Here is a 12,746-nt window from a genome sequence, read left to right on the forward strand (position 1 = left end):
AAAAAAAAAATATGCAGAGAGGTCAATCATTTACCAGTCTGCTTCTTAATGCGTGTGACCGCAGGTGGTACCGAGGGACATTGTGATTCATGCCCACTTTCAAAGCGGGACCAGGGCCCGGTCTGAGGCACCCAAACAACTGTCTTCTAATATTAGCACGGCTGTATTTCTGGATCTATTATAGTCTGTCCAGACAGATCCCATTGTAATGGGATCTTTTATTAAAAGATTAGCACTATCTCCTGCAGTTGGTGGAAAAAAATCTGTTATCACTGAGTTATTTGCAGTTGTGGGGAGGGGGCGGGCGGTTTGGGGAGCCGGAGGGCGGGAGCGGGGAGGAGGGGTGTGGGGAGGGCCTGCGGAGGGCGCGGGCGGCCGCGGCGCACCGGCCCCTGACCCGGCACTGTCCGGGCATTCCTGTCTGCATACTTCGCAGTCTGTTGTGCTTTGGTGGCTCAGAAAAGCGAAAGAATCGAAATTAAAAAGGCAGCTTTTGAATAAACAATACCATTTTCCGTTAAGTAATCGTTTTGTATAAAAGGAAATATCGCCTACTCAGTTTCATTCAGCGGTGCCAAAAAATGTTATAAATGAGAGACCGCCAACTTTTCTAAGGGGAGAATAATGCCAGACTGTGCTTAATAAACTAGTGCCCTAGAAGTTCATTATCGATGTTGCAATCTTTTCTGATTCTGAAAGGAGACCGCCTACGTCGCCCCCATTCCCGTCTCGTCCTCCCGAGCTCCCAGTGAAAAGGCTGTCACTTGGGCACAGCTCTAGGTATTAAACTTTTATTTGGTTCTTTCCTTTTTTTTTTTTTTTTTTAGGTTTGGGGTTTGTCGGTTGGGGTTTGGGTTTTTTTGGGGCCGAGTCCCGCCGACCGAGCTGTGTGAGCGCCAGCCGGCTCCCGCCCGTCGGAGGTGCGGGCGGTGGGATTTATCCTCAGCAGCCACTTCGCGCACGGCAAGCAGCGCCCCGCGGCCGCGGAGCCCCCCCTGGAGTGGGCAGGCGCCGCTCCGCGCCCCGGCAGCCTCCGCACCTCCGCGCACCCGCCCGCGCCATCGGGTGGGACAAGGGGCGCCCCTCGTCCGCCCGCGACCGCCGCGGGTCTCCAGCCACCGCACCGCGGGCGCGGTCCGCCGCGCGCCTTCCCGCTTGCGCGGGCTTGGCCGGCTCCGCGGGCGCGGTGGCCGGTGCTGGCGCTGCCTCCCTTTGCTGCGCCAAGGGCTCCGGCGGCTCCGCGGCGCGGGGCTGGCGTGGGGCTGCGCGGGTGCGCGCCTGTGTGTGCGTGCACCTAGAGCAGATAATTGGAGAGGGTTTCCAGAAGGTGGAAAATGTCACCTGATTCACACTGAACTTTTTAAATCTCCCCACCCCCGAGCAGACACACACACACATTAGGAGACCGCCCACCGCAGACAGCTAAGACCCCCGTATAGATTTAAAGAGAGACTGCATTCAGAGCCTGACGTTCATTCAATAGAGCGATCATAAGCAGGCTGGCTGAAGCTCGCTCACTCTCTCTACTCCCCCTCACGCTGTTTCTGTGTCTCTCTCACTCCCTGCTATACTGAGGATGTTAAATCAGAGAATCCACGCGGGCATGCTCTTACTCCTGATGTTTCTGTGCCACTTCATGGAAGATCACACAGTGCAGGGTAAGACCAGATTGTTTTATTCGCAGTTATGTTTCTTTATTATTACTATTGTTTTCTGTCTTTCGGGCACGGGTTGGTTTGCTGCGGTCTTAAACACCTCTCTCCAAGGTCCAACAGGACAGAAGTAAACTGTGGGCATGGGATTGCTTTGTACCGAGGTGCAGAGGTGTCATTTATTTCTTTTTGATCGGATCCCCGCACTGCTCTTCTTAGGCACGGAGGACAGATGAGGATGTTTCTTAGTATTTATTGTTATTATGGAGCATGAATGAAGAGCAGCATCGCAAGGGAACTTTCCCAGTCTCGGTTCCCGAATGAGTGCTCAAAGTTTGTTGGTAATTTAGTTCAGATTTTTATCTCCCCTGCCAGACGGAAGGAGAGGTGATGATGGGGAGCCCCACGATTACAGATGACATTTTTAGAAATCAAGATTTTCTTCTTTACCCTCCTTTTTTTTTTTTTAATATTAATGTTGGAAATTCTCCCGCACTGAAGACTATGCATAAATAAGTTGGGTTTATTGTTGGTTTTGTTTCTTTTTTTTTTTCCCATGCGAACAAAACAAACCCGAACCTGGTATTGACAACTCTTAAGAGCCCTCTTTCGACACAAGGAAATATTGATTTTTAGTTTGGGGGATTTTTCCCCTTGTCTTGCCCGTGTACCAACCACAACCTGTATGTCTTACCATTGCCTGTTTTATAATTTTTTCCTTATTTTTTTTCCTTTTCTCCCTCACTACCAAGTTAGAGCATAAGTTAATCTAATGTAGGCAACTGTGGACGCGAAACTTTTTTTTTTTTTTAAGGGCGTTGTTTGCTCAATGATTTTTAGCGGGGGCGGGGTGAGGGGGGCGGATCTTCCCCTGCGCCCAGCGACATCTCGGCTGGCCGATCCTGACCCCTCGTTGCGGTACATTCCCATCGGAGTAAGGAGTCAGGATCGAGCCCTGACTGGATTAGCACCAGAATCAATTGGTATTGAATTGCTGGAGAAGTCACATTGGTTATTCACGAGAGGCTCATCCCAAACAAAACTCTCTAGCTAAAAAAGGGGGAGTAGCTTTTACTAATGCTCTTGGCTTGACTCCACAAATAAAAGGGATACTAGTTTAAAAAAAAATTAAAAAAGCAAAAATAACCCCCAACAAAACCAACTCTATCCATTTTAAGGACAGTGTACTTTCCTCTGAAATGCTTGTGGGAGAGGTGGCACCCATAACTTTTCCAGCTTGATCGATTTTTAAAACTCTGTAGGGGCGTCCTACTCTATGTGCCCTTGTATTTTATATACTTTGCTCACTTTTTTTTTTTTTTTTTTTTTTTTTGCGCTCTACTGCCTTATTTTAGTGAAGGAAAGGCATTTGTTAATAGAAGCAGCGAAATGTGGAGATTTCGAAAGACTTCGCTAACAGCAAATGTTCCCAGTTCGTGCAGATTGCAAAATGGGCTGGGACTGAAACTCTGTGCGGCACTAAAACAATGCTGCTGTGCAGCCGCGGTGAGGAAGAGAGGGCAGGGGGAGGAGGAAGGAATTTGCAAGCGCGGTTTTCTTTTTATTCCCTTTTAAATGCACATCTTTTTCAAGCCTCTGTCACGTGCCAGCAGTGCGCCTTCTGCTCTACATATGGAATAAATACCTCCGAAAACTGCCTCGTCCTGTTTTGATCAGGTCTTTTCTTTCTTTCTGTTTTTGTGTGTGTGTGTGGTGGTGTTTTTTTTTTTCTGTTTGTGCTTTTTTGTTTGTTTGTTTGGGGTTTTGTTGTTGCTGCTGTTGTGTTGTTTTCAACTGCGCTCCCAAATGGGCCAGCGTAGCTGCGGGTTATGAAATAGGACAAATAAAAGTAAACAGTCTAGTAAAAGTCATTGCAAGGCGCACGTGCTGTGTCTGGGTCAGTGGTGACTGCCACTGATCCGGCTGGGTGTGTGTGTGTGTGTGTCCCCGCAGCTGGGAACTGCTGGCTCCGGCAGGCGCGGAACGGCCGCTGCCAGGTCCTGTACAAAACCGACCTCAGCAAGGAGGAGTGCTGCAAGACCGGCCGCCTGACAACTTCGTGGACGGAGGAGGACGTCAACGACAACACGCTTTTTAAGTGGATGATTTTTAATGGGGGAGCCCCAAACTGCATCCCATGCAAAGGTGAGGGGGGTGTTGGTGAGTTGCTCCTTGCTGACGAGCGGTTCAGGCAGGGGCTGGGCTGGGGGAGAAGCGGGGAAGGAGTTGGGGGGGTGCGGCAGCGCGTCCTCCGGCTTCCTTCCTCAGTGGGGGTTTGAGGGGCGTCTCGTACCAGCCCCAAGATAAATGAGGGGACCCCCATTTCTGTTCAGCCGCGGTGCACATCGCGGGGAGGAGGGGAGCAACCTCATCTCCCTTCTGCCCTCACTGGCCAGGGGAATTATCCTCTAGTCCTGCTTCCCGGAGGGTGCGGGGGGAGGGGGGGGGATGAAGTAAGTTGCTTTCTCCATGCTCTGGGGTCATGGTGTCTTTTTTTTCTTTAAGCAGTTTTGACACCAGGTCTGTTCTGCACGCTTGGTACTAAAGTGGTGCCTCTTTCCTTCCATCAGAAACATGCGAAAACGTGGACTGTGGACCTGGAAAGAAATGTAAAATGAACAAGAAGAACAAACCTCGGTGTGTTTGTGCTCCGGATTGCTCTAATATCACTTGGAAAGGTCCCGTGTGTGGCTTAGATGGGAAAACCTACAGGAACGAGTGTGCCCTTCTCAAAGCCAGATGTAAAGAACAACCCGAACTTGAAGTCCAGTATCAGGGCAAATGCAAAAGTAGGTTTGCAAATCTAACCTGATCTCCCTCAAATGCCAAAGGGTGTGTGTCTGAGTGTAGGCGGGAGGAGCTGTTGGACCTACCTCCCCACAGGAATCAGAATGATGTTTCAAATGCTGGGTGACAGTAACTAACCACACTTAAGAGAGATGGATGTAGCTGGGTTGAGAGTTCTCCACAGTCTAGCAGCACTTCTGTCCCACTAGTTCCCCCAAGATGGGAAGGCTTCCTCAAGTGGCCTTTAGATGAGAAGACATGCTGAAGGCTCTTGTCTGATCATTTGTCTCATTGTGTTACCCATTCATTCCTCACTGGGACTCTGGGATCTCCTATTAATCACTGTTTGTTTCTGTCTTTATTTCAGAGACCTGTAGGGATGTTTTATGCCCAGGAAGCTCCACATGTGTGGTTGACCAAACTAACAATGCCTACTGCGTGACATGTAATCGAATTTGCCCAGAGCCTACCTCCCCTGAACAGTATCTCTGTGGGAATGACGGTATAACTTACGCCAGTGCCTGCCACCTGAGGAAAGCTACCTGCCTCCTGGGCAGATCTATTGGATTAGCCTACGAAGGAAAATGCATCAGTAGGTATCTCAGTCAGAGGGTAAGGATGGGGAGAGCTTCCTTGGTCAGCTGTTTCAGAGTATCATCTGTGAAACTGGATGGATATAGTGGGTGCTGGCGGGGAGGAGAGACTTCCAGAAGCCTGGGTTGATGCTCCCCTCCAGGAAAAGGAGAGCCGAGGCAAGCTTTGCCCCAGAAAAGATTGCCAAAGGGGTGAGGGAGTAGAGGGCCAGATCCTGATTCTCTTGCTATCTCTGTGGGTGCTGACATTAGTATCCAAGGGAGAAATACCCACCATTAAACAGATGATGACATAGTTACAGTGTAGCAAGATCTCCATATTCAGTGGATGTGGATTCCTGGAAACAATTGTCTACAAGTGGTCTTGGCAATGCTTACATTAACTTAATTGGAAACATCTGATTACTTTTTCCGCTTCAGAAATATTGCAGAGTTTGGAGATGGTTGGTGGGTGAAGATAGGAAAATAATCTCTGTGCATCTTGACATTTTGTGTTGTGATTTTCAGAAAGGACTGAGAATGAAGCATGTTACAAGAAAACACCTTCGAAAGTGCAGCCTCTGCTCCCCAAAACTGTTGGGGAAATTCAGGGGAGTCTCAGGCTGCTTTTAGTTGGTATAGGTTGAAGTGAATTCCCTTTCCAATCTTGTAGACAACTACTGTGTGTGGGTTAGTTTAAAAGTAATTGATTTAGAAATGCTGAATGTGTTGGCAAACTTTGCACTTACTGCTGAGTTGGGGATCTGAATTTCCATTTACATCAAACAGAGCAGGAAGGTCATGTACAATAGGCAAATGTAATTCTGTATTCCCAGGATCAAGCTCTGCTGGCACAGCTGTATTTCCTTCCCCACATGTAGACAGGCAATGGTGTCCAAGGGACTACTTTCTTGAGCAAAATTAGCAAGTATCATCAAATCTACTGCATCTGAGCTTTGTCTGTTCACAGTTCGAAGCAGAAAGGGAGTTTGGGGTTGATTGTTGTTGCTTTTCTTTTTTTTCTTTGTCTTTTCACTTACCTCTAGTATCCTGTGTATATTTTTAGAAGCCAAATCCTGTGAAGACATTCAGTGCAGTGCTGGGAAGAAATGCTTGTGGGATTTTAAGGTTGGCAGAGGTCGGTGTGCCCTCTGTGATGAGGTTTGCCCTGAAAGCAAGTCAGACGAGGCAGTCTGTGCCAGCGATAACACAACTTACCCAAGCGAGTGTGCCATGAAAGAGGCAGCCTGCTCCATGGGTGTGCTGCTAGAAGTAAAGCACTCCGGATCTTGCAACTGTAAGTGAGATTTTTAACTCTGCAGACACTTAAATCTTCTGAAGGCAACCCCTAGATAATTAAGACTTATACCTTTAGACATAAGAAATCTTGATTTAGAGATTTGAGATATGGTACAGGTGCCATATAAGTATGTATCTATCACGCACACACTCTGGTTACTGATAAAATGCAATACATCTCCAATCACCAGTTGGCCTTCAAGTTGGGGTTTTGGGGCTATTCTGAGGACAAGTCATTCTGTCAGAAAGGGGTTGCCCTAGGAGAGTAATTCTAGTGATTTCTTCCTACTTTGTCTGCTCTCGTGTGCTTCGCTGATTGCTTTATTAACACTTGGATAAACTCTAACTCGGTCCAAAACAACAAGCTTAATGGTAGCACATGGGCATGTGGGTTAGCACAGTTGCCTCTACTAACTCTGAATGAAGGACACAAAGCAGTTAAACCTAGAACACAAGAGCGCTTTTTATTTGATTTCAGGAATCTGCCAATAAAACCTGAGCCATTGATTCTTCAGAACTTTCTGCAGTTATGACTTCATAGATTATGTATAAAACCCCCCTTATTGTGTAACAGCAGATGCCAAAGAGCATCTCACTACAAGTCGCATAAAATGCAACGCTGTGTTATGGCTGTTCAGAGGGCTTTGAAAACGTGCACTAAGCTGCTTCTGCGCTGTTGTTGTCCTTATTTAAACAACAGCTCCCCTGTATTCCCCCATCTAGCCATTAATGAAGACCCAGAGGATGAAGAGGAAGAAGAAGACCAGGACTACAGCTTTCCTATATCTTCCATTCTAGAGTGGTAAAACCTCCATCACTATTGGAACAGCCATTGGGCACGAAATCAATGTCCATACTGTAAATAAGTGTATGCTTATTTATTTTGGGGAGAAAAAAAGTATACATAGAGTTGAGTCTCGTAGACATTTATTTATACTGTGTCATGTTTTATAATTTATATATAAAATGTCTGGTTGACTGTACACCTTGTTTTTTGAAGAAATATATTCGTTACGGGAAGAGCAGTGTTATTTATTGTGAGGTCTCTTGCTTGTAAAGTAAAGTTTTTCTTTTTTCTTGTAAACTATGAAAGTCCATTCCTTAGAGCTTACCCACATGATCTCACCTCTTTGTTTCATTGATGTTAACTCTTTTCTACTTTAACAAACTTGCATGTTGATTTCTGTTATGTTTATTTATTGGATTTTCTTCTTGCCTCTGGTCATAAAAGATTCCTGGGGATTTTGTTTATAAAGGATCTTGACAGACCAAAAGGCATTGTAACTGACTTAAGTATACTTCCAGGGTGCAGTGAGGCAATCTTTAAGGAAACTTCTTCCACTTCACTTTTCTCTCCTTGTGATCACATCATGTACTGAAGTGATCTCAATGTGCAGAGCATATATACTGTACTTTATGAATTCCAGACCCAAAGAAGTCGGATTATGAAGGTTGTTGGTAGCCACAGAGCTAACTGTAACAAGAATAAAGGGTTTATTTTATTTTTATTGGTTTATTTTTTGTGACATGCGTAAGTGTTCTATCAGGTGTTTCCTTCAAGATGGTCTTGCAGTACCACTTTCAAAGGTTTTTTCCTAGTGTGTCACTGAAAGTTATATCAAAACTTTATCAGTTCAAGTTTCTTGATTTTCATAATACTTTTTTTCTGATGCAATTTTATATTTTCAAACATGGCGAGTTAAATATAAATTCATTTAAATATATAGTTTTGTACTTTTCTACCATGTAAATGTGCAATGTATATAAAAGTTATAATGCATATTTGTACATAAATGATGAGTGAAAAAATAAAAAAATGGAATTTTCCCTAGAGGCAGTCCTCAGTTTTTGGTTCTAAGGGGTTCTGGCCCTCTGGTGCAGAGAAGATGTGCTGGTGGTTATGGGAAAGAAGGTTCATTCTTGGTGCAGCAGCAAAACACACTGGTTAAGGACAAAGCTTTCAACTGACATGGATTGAATAAACCCTCCTTTTCAGACAGGAGTGATGTCTTTGCTTCATTGTTATAAATGAATTTTAAATTCAAGCACAGTGATAGAGTTTGCAAACCATCAAAAAGCACATTATCACTTGGAAATTATTTTGTCCCAAAAGGAAGGTTGATTCAGAAGTTCTTTTTGGTGAGCCTATATTCAGACTGGACACACTTTTAAAAGCAGATACTAATGCAGTGAACTGAGGAAAGGTAACAACCACAAGCACATCAGGGACCAAAATCCTGTTTTATGCTACATGGATTATGCTATTCTCCCAAATGAGGCTCCACTTACAAAAATTAATCTTTCATACTGCATAAAACTTAAAAACATACTTAAGCACCTTTTTCAATGGTGTTTTAAGTACTTTACTAAACTGAGGTCTGAGAGCAGAAGCTGACTTACCTATTTTGCTTAAATATAAATTATATTTGAAGGCTATTCCTGGCATAATCTCCTGTATATTTTTTACTATAGAGAAAACTCTTAATTTGTTATGGATTGCTTAGTGTTATCCAAAGCAGATATAATTTATTCTTCCATGAATGCATAAAAACTACAAGTGTGCATCTATAATACTGTATTCAAAATAATAGCAAAAAATTTCTGCCCTTCATCATCCTGTTGCTTCATTTACACAAGTAGTCTCTTGGGAAGGAAGTACACGATGAGAGGAGCAAAGAGCAGGATTTTGGTCTCCTGAGGGAACAGAACCCAGAATAAAAGAGAACAAGGGCTGGGAGAACAGAGGCATGGAAAAAGAACCTATCAGAAAATCTCTCAAGGAACTAATAAACACATGACAATGACATAGACACAAATGTTTAATAGATGTAGAAAGTATAGATGTGGAAAGTATCAGCAGAGATTTTTCTTAAATTCAGGTAGTTGCCAGCTACTTCATTTCCAAAAAAAGAACTCTAAAAGACTCTTTTTAATTGTAAATATATGCACGTCTTACAGAGAGACTGTAGCAGAGCAGGATTTCTGGATTCCAATTTTAAGTCCTGCTGCTGGTTCACAAAATAACTTTGAGAAAGTCACTGACAGACAAAATCAAAAAAATCAACAAAAATGCCAGGAAGCTATATTTATGAGTGTACATGTAGGCGAAATGGCCACAAACAAACAAACAAATAAAACACACAAAACAAAACAAAAAAAAAACCCCACATAATCAGGTTTTTGCTGGTAAAATAATCTAAAAGTTCTTCCACTGCAATTCCTGTTGCTACTGTTGTTTCTATACAGCTGAAAATCTTGAAACCTAGCTTTAACCAAAACCTGCCTGTGATGTACAGGTGAGGCATCTCCTGACAGACTTCATGAGTTAAGCATCTTCTGAGCATACCTACCATACCTACCTCATCACTAAGAACAACAGTGTCAGAGACTTTCTCCTAGAAACAGAATCACAGAATGGCTGGAGTTGGAAGGGACCTCTGGAGATCACCTAGTCCAACCCATCTGCTAAAGCAGGTACACCTAGAGTAGCTTGCACAGGAATGTGTCCAGGTGGGTCTTGAATGACTCCAGAGAAGGAGACTCCACAGCCTCTCTGGGCAGCCTGTTCCAGGGCTCGGGCATCCTCAAAGTAACGAAGTTTTTCCTCATATTCAGATGGAACCCCCTATGCTTCAATCTGTGCCTGTTGCCCCTCATCTTATCGTTAGGGACCACTGAAAGGAGTCTGGTCCCATCCTCTTGACACCCACCCTTGAGACATTTGTAAACATTGATGAGATCCTCTCTCAGCCTTTTCTTCTCTAGGCTGAACAGACCCAGCTCTCTCAGTCTCCTCAAAAGGAAGATTCTCCAGACTCCTCATCATCTTCATAGCCCACTGCTGGACTCCCTCCAGTAATTCCTTATCCTTCTTAAACTGGGGAGCTCAGAACTGGATGCAGTATTCCAGATAAAGCCTTCCCAGGGCAGAGTAGAGGGAAAGGATCACCTCCCTCAACCTGCTGGTCACACTCTACCTAATGCACCCCAGGAAACCATTTGCCTTCTTGGTCACAAGGTCACATTGCTGACTCATGGTCAACCTGTTGTCGACCAGAACTCCTAAGTCCCTCTCTGCAACGCTGCTTTCCAGCAGGTCCACCCCTAACCTGTACTGGTGCCTGGGGTTATTCCTCCCCAGGTGTAGCAGCCTACACTTGCCCTTGTTGAACTTCATCAGGTTCTTCTCTGCCCAGTCCTCCAGCCTATCCAGGTCTCACTGAATGGCAGCACAGTCTTCTGGTGTGTCAACCCTTCCTACCTACTTGGTATCATCAGCAAACTTGTTGAGGGTGCACTCAGACTCTTCATGCACATCATTGATGAACAGGTTGAACAGGACTGGACCTACTGCTGACCCCTGGGGAACACCACTAACTACAGGCCTCCGAACAGACTCTGCATCATTAATCACGACACCCTAAGCTCTGCCATCCAGCCAGTTTACGATCCATCTCACTACACATTCATCCAGCCTGTGTTTCCTGAGCTTGCCTACAAATAGGTTGTGAGAGACGGTGTCAAAAGCTTTGCTGAAGTCGTGGCAGACAATGTCCACTGCTCTTCCCTCATCTACCCAGCCAGTCATGCCATCATGAAAAGCTATCAGGTTGGTCAAACATTATTTCCCTTTGGTGAACCCATGCTGACTACTCCTGATAACCTTCTTTTCCTCCACATGCTTGGAGATGACATCCAGAATGTGCTGTTCCATCAGCTTTCCAGGGATGGAGGTGAGGCTGACTGGCCTTTAGTTTCCTGGGTCATTCTTCTTGCCCTTTTTGAAGACTGGAGTGACATTGCCTCCAGTCCTCAGGCAACTCTTCTGTTCTCCAACACCTTTCAAATATGATGGAGAGTGGCTTAGGAATAACATTTCTCAACCCTCTCTCACCCCATCGGGGCCCATGGATTTGTGGATGTCCAGCTTGTCTAAACAATTTCTAATCTGATCTTCCTCAACCAAGGGAAAGTCTTCCTTTTGCCAGACTTTATCTCCTAACTCCAGGGTCTGGGATTCCTGAGGGCCAGTCTTAGTAGTAAAGACAGAAGGGAAGAAGGCATGCAGTAACTTTGCCTTCTCTGTATCATGTGTCACCAGGATATCCAACTCATTCAACAGCAGGCCTACATTTTCCCTAACCTTCCTTTTGCTGCTGAGGTACTTGAAGAAGTCCTTCTTGTTGTCCTTGACATCCCTGGACAGATTTGCTTCCAAGTGGAGTTCAGCCTTCCTCACAGCATCCCTAAATACTCTAACAGCCCCTTGTATTCCTCCCAGGTGGTCTGTCCCTTTTTCCATATTACATAAACATCCTTCTTCCACCTGAGTTTTGACTCAAGTTCCTTACTCATCCATGCTGGTCTCTTACTCCCTTTACTTGGTTTCTTCCTCACAGGGATGTCAGAATATGTCCAGAAGTTGTGGCAGCTTGGCTGCCAACATTTTACATAATATCATACTTGTAGATAAGGCACTTGTTCATGAAGTGGGAGATGCGGGTCCACTGCCAGTCTCTTCCTGAGGAGATCCTTCCCACATTTCCCAAGAATGCATTCACCATCAACTCAAGGTGAAGCTCAGGCTGGAAACTGTCTGTCATGCCTGCTGAAGATATACTTCTGTATTGGAAAGAAAGCAAGATTAATTGAGAGAGGATAATTTGCAACCCTAATAGGCAGTCCTTTTGAAGAGGAAGTCCTGGGTTCTTGCTCCAGGGGCTGCCTTTGTAATTTGTAATTGAGTAACACACATAAAGAGTGCTTGAATCAGGGGCCAGAATACAGGTTGCCTCCCCTCCTCTTTCCTCCAGTAGATAAGTGCCGTTTTTTCTACTTCTTGTCTTTTTTTGGTGTTTTTGGTTTGGTTTGGTTTGGTTTTGCTTTCTCTCTCAGTATAGAGGCTATGCTGGATGTTGTTTAAGTGAAGAAACAGAAATGTCTGGGTGTCTAAGTACAAAAAGGTGGTTCCCAGCTCTGAAACCATCTTGCACAAGCTCCTAAAACCAGAAGATAAATATGTTTTCAGGAACACCTTTATATTCAGTGATTTCTGTTGTCTGGCATACATATTGACCTTGCTGTAAATCACATTTCTGAAACTCTTAGTTCACTATGGAGTATAGTTTGGTACTGAATCCCAGGCCTGTGAACTCCATTCCCAAATGCAGGCACTGTAACACAGAGTGGAGAATGTATGTCTGAAAACAGAAACCCATATTCTGGCACTTAAGTAAAATCAGCTTAATTCCAAGAGACCCAGCTTGAAGCATTTGAACGATAAGAATATTGCCTCTAAAGCCCTTGTTCCCAAATGTATTTGTCTGCGCAATACATGCAAGCAAGCATACACAATTTTGATTGCACTCAAATGCATTCCTGATAGCTGTGTTCATATCTCAGATGTAAAAACAGTATCATGGACCTCTTTTGCACC

General features: G+C 44.7%; 1 protein-coding gene across 2 annotated transcripts; it reads left to right on the forward strand.

Moving 5' to 3' along the window:
• The first annotated feature begins 394 nt into the window (after positions 1-394).
• Positions 395-8,141, forward strand: FST (follistatin). Of its 2 annotated transcripts, none has more exons than XM_065045191.1 (7): positions 395-780; positions 1,576-1,658; positions 3,606-3,797; positions 4,223-4,441; positions 4,807-5,031; positions 6,078-6,308; positions 6,789-8,141. In XM_065045191.1, coding segments are annotated over exons 2-7 (951 nt in total). In that variant the 5' UTR covers positions 395-780; position 1,576; the 3' UTR covers positions 6,791-8,141. The 2 variants fall into 2 exon arrangements, with proteins under 2 accessions (XP_064901263.1, XP_064901261.1); XM_065045189.1 differs by having other exon boundaries at positions 736-780; positions 7,034-8,141.
• Positions 8,142-12,746: the final 4,605 nt, after the last annotated feature.

This window comes from Columba livia, chromosome Z (assembly GCF_036013475.1).
Source record: "Columba livia isolate bColLiv1 breed racing homer chromosome Z, bColLiv1.pat.W.v2, whole genome shotgun sequence".
NCBI lineage: Eukaryota > Metazoa > Chordata > Aves > Columbiformes > Columbidae > Columba > Columba livia.